The sequence below is a fragment of the Chamaea fasciata genome, unplaced genomic scaffold (assembly GCF_029207755.1).
Source record: "Chamaea fasciata isolate MVZ Bird 193981 ecotype frontalis unplaced genomic scaffold, bChaFas1.0.hap1 SCAF_10, whole genome shotgun sequence".
In the NCBI taxonomy this organism is placed as follows: Eukaryota; Metazoa; Chordata; class Aves; order Passeriformes; family Sylviidae; genus Chamaea; species Chamaea fasciata.
Window position 1 is genome coordinate 29355331 of NW_027094095.1, and position 19414 is coordinate 29374744.

Consider the following 19414-nt stretch of genomic DNA (forward strand, 5'->3'; position numbering starts at 1 on the left):
TTATGTCAATAGTCCAAAAGGAGTTTTTGATGTGATGCCCTGGATGTTCTGACTGGTAAGAGAGCTCAGCACTGGGCACATCATTTACCAGCTTGCTGCTGTCACAAGCTATTACATCCTTCTTCCCTCTTGACCCAAGCTCGATTATTCTTTCCATAGCTTTGGTTCTGGTACGGTTTTGAAACAGTTGATTTTCCCAGGAAGCCTTAAGAACCTGAGCATCTGCTTCATGCTGTCTGGGCAGCTCAAACAACTGCAGAGGGAAGGGAAGAATCTCCCCCAGACCCTTGACAGCATCACATTTCCACCCCGTCACGGTGCCCGGTACGTGCAGCGCTGGCAGGAAGAGCTGGGGAAACTCCTGTTTGCTGGGCCATGACCTGTGGAGCTGCGTGATTTTAGGAAATACCAGGTTAGCTCCAGGAGCAGGGAAGTGTTACAGCTCTTTGTTCCTGCACAGAAGTTTTCAACATCAGTGAGAGCATCAGTGTGTGTATTCAGATTTCCATCTGTCAGGCAAGGCATAAATCCAAAGCACTCTGTGAGATCAGTCACGCCCAGAATATTTAGAGTTACCTAAAATGTTGGCGAATTAACATCTCACATTTTTCTCCAGAGTCCTGAGTGGTGCAGACGTTCTGTTAATCAAATATTGCAAGCTCAGGCAATACATTAAGTGTGGAAAATAGGTTTATATAACAAAGATGAGGCAGAACGAACTGGATCCACAAATGTCTTTCTACTCACTCTGTCTATAATCATTTCATTACATTTCTTTGGGGTTTATCCAGTTTTCCTGTGACCACCTACGGACAGTGTCTCTGAAAGGAAAGAAGAAAAGGCACGAAATTCTAACGTGCAAGACGTACAAAAGAAATCCTGTGACGTTTTCTAATATGGGAATGTTCCTAAATGCCAGACTAAAACACCCCTCCAACGGTTTCTTTTACAGACTTCCCTTGTTCCAGAGACTTGGCCTGACAGGAGGAAACCCCATAGCTGTCCCTTAAAAGTTGAATTGCATCAGTGTGGGCAAGACGTTGGGCCAAATTCCTTAATGGTGCAATTCCATGAAAATCAGAAATCCTACACCAGGGCTGAATCTGCCCTGTGGTATAAAATGATCTCCCTGGAGGCAAGACTTTTGGAAACAGTATCATATTTTAATTCTAAACAGACAATTTGTTTTGGGTTGTATACAGAGCGTGACAATCTCCCTGCCATAGGAACCAACTACATACAAGGTGACTTTATCCCCCTTTCTCGTGCTGTTTGGTTTATCTGTGTGTGATTTGCAGGTAGCTACATGATCCTACAAACTTCTTTTTATGTAATGGAATGAGCCCCTGTTCCGTTAAAGATTTTAAAAGATTACAGAGCTGGCGCTGGAACATTTGTACGTTTTGCAATGAGTTCAGGAGAAAGGCTGCGTGTTGTTTATAATCTGGGAAGTACAGATCCCAGTTAATCTTCCCCTTGGAGAACAGACAGTTATATTTTTTACAAATTAACAGATCCTGACTGATTGCCTCCCATGACTGTTCATCAGTTTTGGAATTCAAAGGGCAAAATAGGATCTGCCTTTTGTAGAAGGTGCCAGGAATGGCATCAGGACATGCTGCCTGGAGGGTGGCTGAGCCTTTTCAATCCTCCCCACACTGACTGGATTTGGCACCGCTGTATGATATATCACTACTCCAACAAAGTACTTCATGCAAGCAAGTCATATCCTATGGAAAAATCTTGGAAAGATGTTGCAGAAAAAAATATTTAACCTCTGTTCGCCTTTTTTTTTTTTTTTTTTTTGAGATGTAAGGTATTGTGAAATTTGAGGAGATTTTCACAGCTTGGCTTGTGAAATTCATTTCCAGCTCGACAGAGTGCGATTTCACGATTTTGCACATCTGGATTTTGGCACAGGGCTGTGGTGGGAGATATCTCTGGCAGTCTGCCTCCAAGGACAGTCTGTTTGCTCCAGGGCAGGGAAGAGTCCAGTCCTGGCTGAGCTGTCACCTGCCTGCCCTGCCCTGGGCAGTGTCTGTTCCACAAGGGAAAGGCTGCACAGATGGAGCTCAGTGAGCTCAGGAATCACTTGAATAAAAATGTTAACGATAAAGTCATGTTTCTAAAATTCAAGGAGTGTAAGGGATAGGCAAAAAAAGTTGTAGGGGTATCTGTACTGTGTGTTCTGGGGAGCAAACAACATTTTCACTTGCTGAAAACAGTGTGTGCACAGACTACTGAGCACTCCCTCTGCCACACTGCACCAGTGGGCTGCTTTTCTGGCCAGGCATTTTGGGAGGGGGTCTTCTCCGTCTGGCAATCTTCCCAGAGGGGAACCAGTTGATGAAAACAGGACTTTAAGCCAGGACTTTTTCAGCATTCACACCACAGAAGGAGAGTTTACAAAGGTGGCAAGAGCCATGCGCATTTTCCCTTTGTGGATCGCTGTGTGACAGCAAAGTCATCCTATTTTCCCACCAGGATCACACGGTGTCACAGAACCTCTCTTATTCTTATGGCTTTGGAAGTGTGGTTTCAAAGGAAAAATCCCCGTGCTGTCTGGAATGCTCAACTGCTGGGTACCAGAGTCTGAAAACATCCTGCCTGCCACGAACGTTAGGAAAACAGAGCAGCCCTGACTCGAGTGCCAAGTGGTTTTTTGGAAGGCTGACTCCCCTGAGAATAAAGGATATTGGTGTCCAGCCAAGTGGACAGGCAGGAACAGGCCCTGGGCAAGACGTTGGAATTTTGGTGGAGCCTGAAATATTGTCTGCTTGTTTGTATCAGCTTCTGACTTTGGTATTAAAAGGTGAGCTGCCCAAAATGTGAGCAAATGGGCCACGAATTGATAAAACTGGAATTATTTTTTTAGCTATATTTAGAGGCACTTAAAACAGGGATTTCCCTTTTTGGCCACTCCAGTATCCAAAAGTAACTTAATATTTCTGTTAAAACCAGAAAAAAATCCCCCAAAGGAAATTTCCTTTTTTTCCTATTGTACACTCAAAAATCCCGTCTTGTTGGCAGAGAATTCATTTGGTTTTTACTTCCCCATTTCCCTGTTTAGATGAATAGTCCTGGTCTAATCGCCCAGTAAGCACTTCATCCCAAGTATTCCCCAGCTTCTACTTCCTGTAACACTTGAAGAAGTGCAATACTTCTTCAAATGAGATTAAAACCCACCCTCAAGTGCTTGTATGAACTGCCTAAGCACACACGTGAGCAGGAACTTTAATAAATATCTTTTTCCCTTCTATGTTTATGCTGATAAACATCTAAATGGAATTTCTGAGTGTTCAGAGGTCCATTGCTGCTTGAGGGATGTTGGGGCAAAACTTGCATCCACTGAGCTCAAGAGATGTTTTTGTGTTATCTCAACAGACCAGGGCTGGGTCTTTATTTCCTCAACAAGGCTGGAAAATGTTCATTCTGCCTCTTTCCCCTGCACACACATATTTTCTTTTCTTTACAGAAGGAGTCATTTGTCTTTATCTCACCATTCACCTCTCTCTCTCATTGCAGTTAATGGAATTGTCACCTTTATGGACTCATGCTCCATTTCTCAACCTGTCTGGACTTTGGCCTCCAAAGGTTACCATGGCTAGTGAAGTAATATGATTGAGTCTTTTTCGACAGATTTATGCAAGATTTCTTCTCCAGCAAGTGTCACATCTAGTCTAGTTCTGCAAAAGAGAATATTTCAAAGATGCCAACTGTCATCTAAACCCACTAAATTGTTCTGTGGGGTTGAGAGGACTGAGGGCCATCTCAGGCAATGCTGATTTACACTACCTGGAGCTGTATCCCTGCTGCTTGAAATATGGGCTCTGGTTAATCATGAAAAAAAAAGAACATCCCTGTCTCCCAGAAAGAACATTTAAAATGGAATTTTCATTAGTTACGCTGTAATGAAAAGGCAAAAGGGTGTATTTTAAGTGAATCTGCCCAGAATCTTGGAAGAAGGAGGGGGGAGTGGGTTATTTGAAGGAAAGCTACAACAGCCACACACTAAACAGGAAAAAACTGGTCTTGAGTTCCATTTAAGGCACATACATCCACAGAATATTTTCAAGTTTATAGAAGGATTTTGGAATTATAGAGGATTCACTGCACATGTATCCTCTCCTTCTGCATTTGATACAAAGCACAAATTAATCATCATTATTCTGCACTAATATAACACCTCTTAACCCTCAGCTTTCAGAATATTTCAAAGGAGCAATGAATTAAGCCTCATGTGGGCTTGGGAATATGTGATAATCTAAACTTGGATTCTTTAATAAAAAGCATTTTCAGGACTTTGATTTTGGAGGTTGGAAACTTGTAATTGTTCTTGAAAATATCTTCCTTTGTCACTCACTTGGAAAGAGACCATGTGAGTGCTAGAGAAGTGAGATGAAATGGAAAAATGTATTAGGCAAAAGTTAATAAATTTGTCTGTACTTATTTTTGTTACTTATTGGAGCAAAAAGACCTGGGTAAATCGAGGTGCTAATGTGATATAGGTGTAAAAAAAGGAAAATTTGATGCCTGTCTGTAAGTGAAAGAGTACAGGGGGAACTATTATTGCCACTGCACAAGTCTCTTGCAAGCCATCACTTTAAGCATTACACAGTATGTCAGACTCTGATCACTCATGCTCAGAAAAGATGAATTCTGACTGACAGAAGTGCAGGAAAAAACTATTAGATAATCCACAACTTGCTGTTATGAGAGAAAATAAATGATTAATATTTAACTTGGCAAAACCAATAAGGGACTTTACTGGTGTCTGCAAATACACTGTGGGAGAAGAACAAGTATTATACTAAAAGAAACTGTCAGTGTATGACTGTACGGAGGGCAGAAATAAATTTGTTTCTAATGAACAGAGGAATGGGATTCTGGAACAGAATCAGATCCATTTCTCTGGGCTTCATTTTAGTGCTTTTCAGTTGGATAAAACATTTGGGTATCTCCCCAGTCACGGTGCCTTGTTTTAGGCCACTTAGCTAATGTGAAACAGCTCATTGGTGTCTCTGAACTTTACACTTTCCCTGCATGGAGCACTTCCCTGGCCAGAGTGGTGGCCCTACGTTGGGATTTGTCCCCACGGGCCAGGTCTGACTCAGGTCGGGATGTGCACATCTCAGAAAAGAGAAATTTAAATCTCACTACACCGCAGACCTCCTGGGGAGCAAAGCGGAGCATGAGGGCACACATTCACACCCTGCTGTAAGATGACTTGGAATTACAGTCAGGAGGGGGTATTTTATTTTCTAATCTGTCTATTCAAAGCAAAACGTTTGGACTAATGCAAGAAACCCCCAAACACTGCAATTTGGATCAAATGTCCTTTCTAAGCCAGCCCAAACACAAGGTATTCCCAGTGGAAAAATCGATTTTCACCCAGATTTCTGTTTGGGATAAGCAGCGTTTTCCATCAGAAAATCATCCCAACGGAAAATTACTAACTGGTTCTAGTACAAAGTGACTAGCAAAGCTCTCAAAATGATTCAGTGGCAAGGCTGGAATGAGAACCCACAGCTCCTGACCACGAACCCTGTGCTCTAACCACGAGACAAACACTCATCTTTCCCTGAGCAAGGTTGTTCCTGCAGCATTTCTGCTCGGGCCGAAGTGGGAATACTCTGGAAATGTTGCAAGAGAACTTTTTTTTGCTGCAAGATTTCCTGTTGTAGAACATTTGGGGGGTAACGGGAAAAATCCCTGGTGGCTCCCTGGGGCCAGAAGTGTTTGGACGTGATGGGAATGTGAGGGCTGCCATCGGCTCCTCCCTGTGTGGGTTGAGGAGGGTCATGCAGGGGTGAGGTGGGATCTGATCCCAAACCGTGGAGTGCTCAGCCATGGGCTGGACTCCATGATCTGGGAGGTCTTTTCCAACCTCATTGATTCTGATTTCTCTGTTTTCCAGGGATGCATTTGAGCGCATCCCACCGCCCCATCCTCTATGCATTTTATGCAAACCTTAACTAAACCCAGGGTTTTCTTCCTCACGTCAGCAATTCTCCAGGTAAAACTCTCAGAGCGACCCCATGCAGAAAACCAAACTCACGCCTCGCCGCCCAGCTTTACTCATTTAAGGAGCATTTACATCACATTTCAGGAGGCTCAGGGTGAGAGATGTCCTGAACCCTGACATTCTTCCTGTTTATTTATCCTATATGTTTCCACATATTTATTTGCCTGTATGTTTTTACACATTTATTCCTCTACACTGTCTACTCGGTGGTCTCCATGTGGCTCCTCGCACCGCTCCAATACCTCTGTGACCCCCGATATTTCGCAGCCGTGTACGGGGCAACAGGGCTAGGAAAACAGGATTTATCAGCCCTTTACCAAACCGCGCTAAACCCCCGCCTTGTTCCTGGTTCAGAGCCGGGCGAGAGCGCATTCCCTGCCCGGGCGAGAGCGCACTCCCTGCCCGGGCGAGAGCGCACTCCGTGCCCGGGCCGCCGCCGTCCCTCAGCCGCCGCCGGGGCCGCCGCCCGCCCCTTCCCGGCGCAGGCGCGGCCGGCCCGGCCTGGGGGAGCCCGGCGGCTTTTCCCGGCAGCGGCGGGCTCAGGGGACGTCCCCGCCGGGCTGTGCTCGGCCCGGGCACTGCCGGGGGGCACAAGTGAGTGATGGCTGCACGAGTAAGTGACGGCGCTCGCCAGGGCGCGGCGGGCCCCGGCCCCTCAGCGCGGCCGCCCCGGCCAGGCGAACGCGCGCTGCCTCAGCGCTCCTCCCGCCCCTGTCCTTGTCCTTGTCCCTGTCCCTGCCCCTTCTCCGCCGTGAGGATCCCGTCCTCCTCCGTTAGGGCTCGGATTCCGCCGCTCTGAAAGGAGGTCTCGCGTTCTTGTTGTTGTTTAATCACCAGCGCCGCCTCCTTCCCCCTGGCAGCCCCTGGCCGCAGCCGCGGGCCCCGTGCGGCGCGCCCCGGCCGTGCGTGGGCTGAGCGGTCACATCGCTCCGGATCAGCTCACAGCCTGCTTCTCGTGGGGCCGATGGGATTCACGGGCTTCTGGCTGCCCCGCGTTGTCTCTTCTGACCTTTCTCTGCAGCACGGCCATATGTATCTCCCGGTGTTAGTCAGTGGCAGCGGGGCTGCCCTTCACAGCCCCCAGGCAGCCCGGGGGTGCCCAGCGCCCGGGGAGGCATTTGGGGCTGTCCAGAGCTGGGGTGGGCACACGGATCCTCCCAGTGCCTCCTGTGCTGCTGGATCACCTTTATCCCTCCCGGCCGCCTTCCCATGTGCTTCCTGGTGAGGGAAAGAGGAGAGGCACGCACGGATTTCGTCCTGGTGCCGAGTGACAGGACGCGAGGGAATGGCCTGAACTTGTGTCAGGGGAGGTTGAGGTTGGAGAGTAGAAAAAGGTTTTCCCCCGGAGGGTGGTTGGGGGCTGGAACGGGCTCTCCCTGGAAAGGTCACAGAACCAAACCTGCCAGAGCTCAAGGGAGCGTTTGGACAATGCTCCGGGGCACATGGTGTGACTCTTGGGGTTCTGTGCAGGTCCAGGAGTTGGACTCGATGATCCTCGAGTATCCTTTCCCAGCTCAGCTTATTCTGTGATTCTGTGAAAGGGCAGTGCTCAGGTGACCTGACCTGGCCAGGTGGGACATGCACATCACTCACACACTTGCCTAATCCTCCATATCCCCAGATTTCCATAAATGCAGTCTCCAGTCTCATCTCTCCGGCACAGGGCTGCTGGCACTGTTGTCCTGCTGCCACCACTGCCTCCGTCGTCCTCGTGCAGCTCCCCTTTCCGGCCCCTTCACAGCCCTGGCTCCTTGTCATGCCCCTGTGATCCCAAGCAGTTTCTGGGCTGACACGGAGCACACCCCAGGAACCTGCTGGAATTTACTCGTGCTTGGCTCTGGACCTTCCAACACGGCCGTGTTACTTGCCGGTGCCGGGCTCTGCACCAGTGAGGAACTGGTAACTTGGCAGATTCCTTCCCTGCTGAGGTGCCTGGGATTTGTTAGGAAGTTTAATAAACTTAGCACCAGTGCTCTTCTCTGGAGAACACTTACGAAACAAATTCCAGGGAAGTGGAGGAGAGGGCTTGGTCTTCTCAGAGGCTTTTAGAAACTAGTAAGCAGACACATTGTTGGGAAGGTGGTCTTGTTTTTCATTCTCATGTGTTTTCTTATCTTGGAAGACCATTTGCTTAAGTAGTAGAGATTAACTTTTTTTCTAAGTGTACTTACATGTAATACAAAAGCAATGAAATTCTGGAAGCTCTGTAATGTTAATGGTCCCTTTCCTTCAGGAATGTATATGAGCATATGGAAAAAGAAATGAGGCACTTCTTTTTTCCTGGGAAGGGTGTCTGGGATAGGAGGATGAATGCAGAGAGAATTGGTTGCTTGTAGGGACAGCTGTTCCCAGCCATAAGAATCATGGCAAAAATAAATTTATAGTGTCAGGAGAGACTAAATAAACTAGTTCTATGCTAGGAAGTTTTTATGTGTATTCTTAGCCACTTCTGTTACTCCATTCTGTGTTTCGCAGTTAAATTATCATTTTAAAATGTTGGTTCTTTTGAATAAATAAATAACTGGTTTTGTGCAAAATTAGTGTTTCTTTTAACCCAAGCTAATGTGCAACCCCACTTCCTCTTAAGCAGTTGTGACAGGAACTTCAGGGCGAGTGTTTTTGGAATTGCAGCCCAAATAAATGTTTAATTTTAAACTGACAGATTACTTGGGGCTGTCATTCTTCTCAGGCTTTTACTATGCAAGAGTGAACAAATCCTGTAAAATAAACCGTGGATTGGGCTTATGGACACATGTTTGCTTCTGGGCTGAGCATCTTGAAGTGGTTTGCAGCATGTCTTTAAAAATTTATTTCACAGTTGCATCTACTGCTGGCCTAAGTGCTCCAGTATCTGCCAGGAGTAATTATAGGCAGTTGGTTCAGATGTTGCTTAAATGTGTAAGCCTTGATGGGAAATGCAGTGGATTTCAGCCAGAATGCTAATTTTGATGTTTTATCATTTCATAAAACTGTGAACTCAGAACAAATTATTTTTATACTGATCTGCTGATACGTAATCACAGGGTTAGTGCCAGATTCAACTGTGATGTAGCACCGGCATCTAAAGATGGGATTAAAGTTAGAGTATCAGCATTACCCTAGCTTGGCTAATTTGTATCCACAGTGGCAGAATAGCTGTATTTACCCAGGTACCCTGCACAGAAGCTCCTGGTGCCAAGGCTGGTTTGCTGCAGGAATGCGGTTTAAAGCTGTTGTGTGACTTGCAGTTGTGCCTTTTGAATTGCATTCTCCTCCAAATTACATTTTATAAGTTAAACAGATATTTTGCAAATTCACATTATTGTGCTAGGCGGCGTTTACAGTATACTGCTTTTTTTTGTGGTGTGTGTTTTGTTGGTTGTTCAGGGGTTTTTTATTTGTTTCTGCATTTTCATCATAGCATAGAGTGAAAAAAAAAAGTCACAGTACATGAATCAATTTTAGAGGCGAAGAGCAGAGATTATTCTCTCTGTCCATCATGAGTGGGTTAAAGTGATAGAGACACAGGGATATGAAAGATCTTCCTTAGCATTAGATTGACAAGCTGGTGGATCCAAACACTTGGGTCCATCAGTCATTTTTGGAGCCTGTTACCTCTTTTCAACTAGTCATGAAGCTGCTACAGCCAGAATTTATGTAATAATTAGATGGCATTTTTTCCCCCCTCAGTCAATGTAAACAAGATAGTGTCTTCTTTCAGGGCTTCAGGCATTCTGCAGTGTCATTTGGGACACGTCTGTGTGCCAGGTCATTAGCACGGCCTTTGGGGATGTGTGCGGCTGCAGCGTCAGAGCAGGGAACGGATCTCAGGAGCGTGGTGTGCGTGGGTTGTATCCCCTGCTCTCGCCAGGCTGGGGAAAAGAAAGGGTTCCTTAGGTTTTCCTGCCTGGGAATTGTGTCCTGGCATTAAGTGATCAACACTTCCTCTGCTGGACAAACTGGAGGTTTTGGCAAATGTTCAAACTCCTGTCTGAGTGCACCTGTGATGTTCACGAGCGTCAGAGGTTTAGTCCTGAGCTCCGGATAATGGCTGGGAGGTTGCCACTGATGGATGCGGGATCAGACCCTGCTTTTGAAGTGATGGCCCTGTCCCAGCAGGGCCCAGAGAGCTCCGGAGGGAATTGGAGCTGTTGGTTTTCCCCAGAAGGCTGTGTCTTCTCATCTGCTGTTGTGTGTTCTCAGAGCCCTTTTCTCAGCCTTCCTTTTTCCTGAGAGCTCCTCTCCGCAGCTGTTTCCTGCTGTTCCCGGGGTTAGGTGAGCCCTGGAGCAGGGGGAGCTGCACTTGTTTCCTTTGCGTGGCAGAGTTCCAGCCCGGGGAACACCGGGCCGGCCGGGTGTGCTCGGCGTGGGCCTCGTGCTGCTGCCCTGCGGAGCCCGCCGGGGCGAGCAGCAACCTCGGCGGGGCCAGGGGAAACCAGGGTGAGCAGCAGGCCCAAGTCTTCTCCAAGCACGTAGTTGGAAGGAGCTCCTGGATCCCTCTGTTTTGAGGCCAGTGTTTTGGGACCTGCCTGAAGCTGGAAATCCGTGGCCAGTTCCGTGCTCCTGAGCAGCGCCTCTCACCTGACACCAACACATTGTTTTCCTACTACAGCATCTCTGAGCAGTATCTCCACTTGCCCAAAGTGGCCTTGGCGTTACTTCTTGCTGTTTATTAGCACTAACTACTGCAGTGTGTTGTGGTACTCGTGTTGCTGCCACATCCATGAGCAGTAAGAGCAAGAAAATAATTTTTGTCTTACCTGACCGTGTAGAGATTGTGAGTTCAGCACAATACCCGCGGTCTGTGGATAGCTGCTGTGAGGCCTTTGGGGGTGATTCAGAATGTGATGGAATCATGACTGCATGGAGAAAGTAAATACACAGCAATTGCTTAATGTCTCCTCTAGCTCAGGAACTCAGACACATCAAACAAAACTAGCAGGTGGCATGCTCAGAGCAAACCAAAGGTCTTTTTCTTGCACTGTTTACACAGAACTTTATAACTCGTTACCACAGTAGTTTGCAGTTAGAAAAGTTTCCCTGGATTCAGAAGGAGCACAGATTTAGAGATGAAAAAGCCTTCAAGGTCTGCTAATCCTAAAGATAAAATTTCTGGCTCAGGAAGTGCCTTTACTATAGATAGCAGGAGGAAAGGTGTCCTGGGGAAGTACTGCTGGATGAAAAGGGCAGGCATATGCTTTTCTTACAGCTTCTGCTTTTTGTGGAGGATCCTGGGCTAATTGGACCTTTCATCTGACCCAGCACAGCCATGCTCTGCTCTTTAATCAGGGGCCAGAATGCCATTGCTCCTATTTGATCATCAGCACCACAGGCTGTGTCTGCCTGTGTGAGCTGAAGACAGGAACTGGAAGCAGAGCAGATAATTCTTCTGTGTAGTACAAACTCTTCTCGAGCAGAATATAGAGAAAACCAACTCTGCTGTACATGTAAGAGATTGGTATTTACTGACACTGGTCATGCTGACATCCTCCTGCTGTTCCTGAGTGAGATAACTAGATAGGCAGTAGAAGCTGAAAAGAAATAATTTTTGGATCTGATTTCTTAGAATAATTCAGTCATTTTCACTTCTCCACTTACTGGTTACACCAGAATAAACGTGAATACGCCTTGCTTTGTATCTGAGCAGGTGGAAGTAGTTTGGCCTGAAAGTATTTAAAATCCAAAAGATAGAATTAGAGGGCAGAGGGCAGCAATGAAGTAATGACTTTGTCTTGGACACTGAAAGCAAGGGGAAGAAGAAAGATCTGGAGAGACATTACAGCAAATTAGTATGTAGTGAATTATTTATAGAGAGAAGAGGAGATACTAGAAAATAGTAGAATATTTTCAGTCCTGCCTAGCTGGGATTTATTGATACTGCATTACAATGTTAGGGGGACAGTTAGGAAGGTTTTGATGGAACAATCTAAATATTATAGGATTGGAGTCAGGGTTGGATCCTACTACTGAAATCTTCCACTACTTGAAGCTGTTTTTCTTTGTAAGATGTGAGAAGGCTTCACAGAATGCACCAGAGAACTGATGAAAGAATCTTGGGGTGCTTGGTTTTCAGTGAAGAAACATATTTTCCCCAGCTCCATTTTTATTTATTCCACTTTTGTTCCTGTTAACACAGTCCTCACATTCCTAAGACAGAGTTCCTGCAGGTACGTGTTTCTGTTTGGGGAAGGCCAAAGGGGAGGTGAGGTGTGCTTTTGTTCCTTGTGTTTGTTTTGTTTGCTGTGGGGTAGCTGACAAATAAATGCTTGTTGATAGTTATAGCACAGTCCCTTGGGCATTTAAGGATATTTTCTAAATTAGTATTGCCCTTCACCACAGCGTTAGCATTCCCCATCTGCTCCTGCTCTCCCACACAGACATGTGCCTCCTTTCTCTTTCCACATTCAAACAGGAATTACAGAAGCTGGAAGAGGAAAGGGGGTTCACTGTCTTCGAGGAGATACTGCCGCTCTACCACCACCACTTGCATTGGTTACTTAACTCTAGCAAGCCAACAAAGTGCTGAATTTCCATTATCATGTCGAAAAGGCTTGTTTTGGTTTGTGTCCTTTCTACAACTGAAAAGCAGCTTTTTCTTTAGCATGTTTAGATCTTTTCACATGAAGCTTACGAAGCCTAATTTGAGCCTGTTAATCTTTTTCTTGGTAACCCGTAGAAAAGCACAGCTGCACTACTAAAAACACACTGTTTATCCACAATCGCCGGGTCCGGGCAGCCCGCAGCGTTCCAAAGATCAAAGTTTAAAACAGACATGCCAGTCCTTCCTAATTCCTTGTGTTTCAGCACACAGCATCACGAAGTCTAAATTGCTGCTGCTGAAAGCTTGTGCTGAGCTTGGGCCTGTGTTGGTGTGAGAGTTCAGCCCCTCCTGCACCGTGGCTTTAACAGAAAGGTACGTCCTGGCAGGTCAGTAACTGTGAGGTAAAGTGGGACAGGCTAGTCTAACAGTGCTCATGAAAAACTCATCTGGTTACTTACTCATTCCTTTCAAATTTAAGTAAATAATGTTAAGGATTTTCTTTTTTTTTTTTTTTTTTTTAATATATTTTTGTAACTGAGGTTCACCCCTCCTTTTTCTTTCTTCATTGCCTATGTGGGAAAACTAACACATTTGTATAAGGATAAACTGGGAAGTCTGTGGTTTCCAGCATGCACATTTTGAATAATATTTATACAGACTATTATTTAATGGGCCATATAAATATTTATAATATGCTGTAGCCTTTTGATCATAAATGCTTGTTTGAAAAGCCATTCTGTCCCTGCTGTGATTTGCAGAGAAAGAGGCCATTGCTGGTTTAGTGCTTGGATGGAATTTTGGCTTCTTGTCCTGACTTAGCAGTTACAGTCATGGATTAACACCGTCAAGCTGGACATGTCTTTTAGTTTTACTTTTTTCCTTTGGCCCTCTCCTGTTTGCAAAATCAAATAATAAGTTGGAAATATGAGGCTTGAATTCTGCAGTGGACAGACAAAGCTGTACTGAAGTTCTGGAGGCCTTTTTTCTTGGCTGCGAGGAGCCAGGCTTCCTGAGTTTAGATACTTCAGGGATTTAGAAGGTACTATCTCCACTACCTTCCACCCCTTGGAAGTCATGAACATGCATCATCCATGCATAAAATGTTTTTGTGTCATGTTAGGAATATTGTGCTTGATGAACTGACCTGTCTGACTGGACTTTTAGGACATTTTATTTCAGTCATTTTTCTGGTTCAGTTTTTCCTCCTGATTGTATTGCCTGCAGAAGCTATGAATCCAGCAGATAAATCCAAACCATGGTTTTATTTGCCCTACAGTTTTCTTTTCACATGGTGATGAATGTTGGTGTCCAAATTCCAAAGCAAGAAGCTCGTGCAGGGACCTTCTGCTACCCCTGAACTCCATTAAAGAGTCCCTTCAGCTCTGATTTGGAGCTTCCTCTTGTACCAAAGGAATCTTCTGGAAGCAAAACAGAATGACAACATTCCTCTTTAAAATTCTTATCACTGTACTTTGGCTAAATATTTTCCACCAACTTCTCTGCTGAGTTCTTAGGTTCTCAAGAAATACCCTAGGGCAGAGTCCATAATTGCTGACATTTATGACCTAGAGATAAGAGTGCTTTTTGTGGATGGGTTGATAAGTAGGTGGCATACCAAGTGTTTGGTATTCCAAAAAAACCCTTGGCATCGAATTATGTTTTTGCAAGCAGATCAGATCCTGTTGCAGAGACACTTTACTTTGAACAGCCTCTGTAACTTAGTGCTTGCTGTTCTTGAAAAAGGATTAATCTTTACTTTTAGCCTTTTGTTGCATGAGATGTTAAGTGCTGCTTCGTGAATCAGGTGAGCCTTATTCAGAAAGAGACCAGTTAAAATTGGTTTGGGGTTCTTGGTTTTGTACTGTCACTTAACTCTTTCCTGTTCCCACTGATTGACAGCAGTAAACTGGTGGATGTGCAAAGGCTGATATGCACTGCTCCAGCACATAAACAAACTCTGCTTCCTGCCCAGTCACTCACACAGGCACATCCTGGTTGCTTAGTAAGGAAAAAAAATGGAAAGTAAACATTACATGGGCAGATTGGGTTCCAGGTTTCAAATGTTTGTGGGAAGAATCCAATGCAAAGCCATAATTTCAAGTGCTGAGTAGGAGGTACTGTGAGCTTAATTCTCTAACATCTGCTAAGCTTGTTCTCTAAGTAGCAAAAACACATTAATGAGCTAAAATCAAGACTGCCATACAAGGAAGAGAAATTTGGACTAATATTGTGTGTGCGAGCAGGAGGCAGGATATAAAATACTCCTTTTGCTATTTGTATTTTGTGAAAAGCAAGTAAGAAGGATTTGCCCGTGTTTAAAAAAAAGAATCTGGTTTGCAGCTTGTGGTTTATTCTCAACTTTTTATGAGTCAGCAGCTAAAGGCAGAGCCGAAATAGGGGGAAAACAGGGAAATTCGTGCGATAGTATCAGGAACAGTATTATGCAATGCCTTTGTAGTAAAATTTCTCACAGGGAACTTGCAGCACCTGCAGCCAGCCTTTGGAGCTTTGGGGAGGTGGAGCGCAAAATTAAGAAGTAAAGATCATGTTGAAAAGAATGTCTTAGAACTGCTTTTCCAGCTGAGGGCTAAGAGGGAGAAGCTGAGTGCTGTCACCCCCCAGGTGACAGATGCAGTATTAATCACCCGTAGCGGCAGAGCTGTCCTCTCTGGCAGAGGGATTGGCTTTTGTTCCTCTGACCAGGTCACAGAGCCAGGGCCAAGAAAATCAAGCAGCCTTTCTTGCCAATATTCCTAGGTGTTAGACTCATGGCACACCATTATTTTTAGCTGATTGCTCATCGCTTGGACACATGACCTTGCTTAACGAGATTAGTGTGTGTTGCACCTAATCTGCTGGGCAGGACCAGCATGCTGGGAGGCAGCAGCCAGGATTTCCAGCAGGACCACAGTATGCTCTATAGCTTGGAGTTTTTTCTACTTTCTGACATTAGTAGTAGCCGATGATCTGTGCAGCTACTCCGGTGACCCTGCACGGTGTGAGCAGACTGTGGTGTGGTGACTGCTTTGGTCTGCACCAGGGACAGAAGAACTCCCTCATGCTGGCCGAGCAAAGAACAAAACCATGAGCCCTGGACCCAGCAGGGGGGTCTGGGCAGGAGGTGCCAGATTGAAGCAGGACAAAATGATTGTTTGATAACAGATCTCCACAGACTGACCACATTTCCATGAGCTGTTTAAGAGGTGGGAGGAAGGGGAGCCTCAGTTGGTTTCTTCAGCCAAGGTGTTGTTTTGTGCCATTTTCAGTTCAAATGGAACTTTGCCCTAATTAATTTTTATCCAAAATTGGAGTTTTCTGCGATAGGGAGCTTCTTTTTTTCTGCTCTATTTCAGCTGCTGCCTCTAACCCTCAGTGATTATAGATTTGTGATATCCATCAGCAGCAGTGGTTACAAGCCAGCCGTGGATGTGAAAGACACCTACATTGTGCCAGTAGATCTTGACCTGTACTCAGTGTTATTATTAAAAGAAAAGAAAAAAACGTTGGTTTGAAATGTGAATAATCTTTCCAAATCTTTCCCCCTTTGCCTATGCTCCTCCTTCTAACCACCCCATCTTCCATATCCAGAAATTATCCAGGTCACTTCTTTAGGAAAAGTGGGCTGTTTTTAAGTAGAGCCATTTTGATGCTCTGTAAATACCATATGTTTTAAATGCCAATTTATCCATTCATTTTCTCTGTATCAGAAGCCATGTGTCAGCTGAGTTTCACGTGTTTCAGAGATGTAAAAGGTTCATACAAGCACTAAACGTGGTACATGTCTGACGTTTCAAATACTTCTACCAGCTCTTACTTAGCATTCTCACAGCTTGATTAAAATGGAAATGTTAACTATTAATTAAGAACAAACTGTGAGAAATAAGGAACAGTGAATTTGTCACTGTATTAAATGTCAAATAGTTAAACTTAATATAGTGAAATAAGCAACTCATTGTGAATAATTAAAGCAATTAACTTAACCTCACTTTGTTCTTGTAGGATGTCAGAGTAGGCAGATTTCACACCATGCTCTCATGGCTCAACACATTTTCAGAAAATTATTTTCTGAGTCTTTAAAGTGGTGTGAATTGATGGTGGAGAGCTCTTGAAAACTTAACTTTATTTATTCTTTTTTTTTCCTCTGGGTAACGTGTACCTGATTGTCACGTAGTTACTTTATAATTACCAGCATCGCACCACGGGTGGGATGTTTGTCTAGATGGGAGGCAGCAACTCTTGGCGCTTTTCCCATCAGTCGTTTTATCTGCTTTTAACCCCTTTTGTTTCTTTTCCCTCAGCAGGTTTTATTAAACATGCCTGGTGAGAAGCAGAGTGCAGTGCAGTACTATGTTGGGGTTGACGTGGGCTCGGCCAGCGTTCGCGCGGCTCTGGTGGACGGGTTTGGGACGCTGGTGGCACACGCAGAACGACCCATCCAGGTCTGGGAGCCCCGGCCAGACCACTATGAGCAGTCCTCTGCAGACATCTGGGCTGCCTGCTGCTCGGTCACAAAGGTGGGCAAGGACAAAATGAAGGATTTGTGTTGCAGGTGGCTCTGCAAAGCGGGTCTGTTCGTGCTGCGTAACATGTGAGCACCCTTGTGCATTAAAGGCACCTTGAGGCTGATGCAGCATCACAAATCTCTGTTTTACTGGTGAGGAGTTGAAGGCCAGAGTGAAAAAAAACCCCACATGCTACAACTGCAAATGGGATGAAAGACCTTTCTTTGTGCTGTTATTGCAGAGGGAGGATTTACCCACTGCTTTCAGGTCTCACATCTGTGAGCTTTGTTTAGCTGCTGTATGCTCTACCCACGAGATAGTTCTTGGAGGAGTCAAGGTTGCTCAGAACCTGGCAGTGCATTTACCTAGAGGTGTGCATTGGGCTGCTTTGAAGTCATAAAGGAGAATTTATTGAAAAGAAATTGTAATCTGGTTTGTGGATGGCCCCTAAAGTAACACTTGTTATCCTCATTATAAGAGGATCCAGTATTATAAGACCAAAATAAATAATAAATGTCTTTGGATAGTACCAAGCATAAAACCAGATTGAAATAGACTTTACTACAGGGGAAAATTTACCCTCCGATCCAGGGCTCTGCCTGTACATGCTGGAGATAAAGGTAAATTAGAGACCTTGCTTGCAGTGCACACAGAGGCCATTTCGTCTTCCTCGCTACAGCCCCTGCCTGCTGCATGTTCTAAGGTTGGCTTTTTAAATATTCATGATGCGCTTGGTAATTTGCAGATGGACTGTTCACCCATTGTCTTGTTATTGATCAGCCTTTTCAAACATTAATGAGCTTGGCTCTGCAGAAATGCCCTGAGATGGAGAAGGTGAGTGGATGGAAGGAAAAGAAGGGAGTGACAGGAGTGAGAGGGAAGAACAGACGTTAAAGCAGAGCAAGTCTTCCTCTGCTTATTTGATTTTTCTCTGTCTGAGTGGCTTTGCTCTTGCTCTGGACCTCTTTAAATGCAATCTCTTATATTTAAGCAATAAAATGGTCTGAGAAACTGCAGTTTTACAGAGCCAGTAAGAGGCTGGCACTGTGCAAGTCTACTGAAAGTCTTTCCTTATAGTACTAATTAAAATAATGATATTTTTATTGTTGCTGAGAAGTGGCAATTTATTACCGTGCTACATTTTAGGTGTCTTGCAACCTCATTTGGCACTTAATCCTTGTGGGTGTTGTGTTTTTTTTTCCAGTGCTGCTGGAAGCCATGAAGTTCAGGCATTTTGGGGCAATGGCTTGTTGTTTTTTTTTTTTTTCTGAAAACCTTCCAAAAAGTGTGCTATTCACACTCTTGGTAGCTGAGTAAAGGTGTGCATTGCAGAGATGTTATCATGGCTACAGATTCTGACCAACTTTAGTTTTGGTACCTTTCAGTATTGCAAGACAAACACAGTATTACCAAAGCCATTCTGGAAGGTTGTTGCTTCCACAGGCAGGAAGTCAGTGAAGTAACTGATGGAAACACTTGGTCCTAATCCTGGTTCATGTTTCATGTCCAGCTCAGCTCCAAGCTTTAGAAAAGAGAGAAAATCAACATTGCAGGTTTTCTGCTACCTTTATTTACCGATATTTTTGTGCTTCCTGCTTTTATTCAGGACAGTGGATAAAGACCTCTTCAGATTTGAAATACAAAGAATTTCTGGTGATTTGATGTGTTTACGATCCAAAGTTTTAAAGAACACCGAATTTAGGAAATTTCAGGATTTGAGCTAAGTTGTAGCTCATTTTGTATACTCACTAGTTCACATGGCACTTGCACACGCATGGATATGTTTGTATCCCTGTGTGTTTTGTGTATTTTCAGGAAGTTGTCCGTGGAGTAGATGCCAGCCGGATCCGAGGGCTTGGGTTTGATGCTACCTGTTCCCTTGTTGTGGTGGATAAACAGTTCCAGCCTTTGGCAGTCAACTCTGAAGGTAGGGCTCCACACAAAACGTGGTGTTGCTGTGTGAGTTTTACCTCTGATGGGAGGGAACTTTCCACGTCCTCCGAATGCCAGGTGGTGGGGCTGACGCTTGGAGATGGAGATGACACAAACTTTTTTATAAGAGGATTTTTGCCCTGGTTTTACTGCTTTAATTTTACTGCAAAATTAAATCTGAGAATTACTTACTGTTTGGTTAAATATTTGGCATCCCAAGATGACATTCATTCATCTTGGCTCTGAGAAATTGCTTTGTAGGGAAATCTGTGATCATTTTTCTTTTCTGCATGTTTTCTTCTCCTTCAGCCTGTACTGATCATGGCTTTTATAGTGTGTATAAATGCCCATCCACACTGGCTAAAGGAATGTTAAAAATGTTAGTGTTAGTGTAGTCTAACTGCTTGCTCTGTCACGGAGCTGCAGGCAAGAAGT

General features: G+C 44.8%; 1 protein-coding gene across 6 annotated transcripts in view; it reads left to right on the forward strand.

Moving 5' to 3' along the window:
* The first annotated feature begins 6534 nt into the window (after positions 1 to 6534).
* Positions 6535 to 19414, forward strand: part of FGGY (FGGY carbohydrate kinase domain containing) — a 127195-nt gene continuing 114315 nt past the window's right edge. The window contains exons 1-4 of one of the 6 annotated variants that reach the window (XM_066192914.1): positions 6543 to 6638; positions 12809 to 12931; positions 16847 to 17059; positions 18863 to 18974. In XM_066192914.1, coding sequence (XP_066049011.1) covers positions 16859 to 17059; positions 18863 to 18974 — 313 coding nt within the window. In that variant the 5' untranslated portion in view covers positions 6543 to 6638; positions 12809 to 12931; positions 16847 to 16858. Of the gene's footprint in view, positions 6639 to 11365; positions 11794 to 12808; positions 12932 to 16843; positions 17060 to 18862; positions 18975 to 19414 lie in introns of those variants that run through there. The other 5 variants (XM_066192913.1, XM_066192910.1, XM_066192915.1 and 2 more) reach the window with 5 other exon arrangements.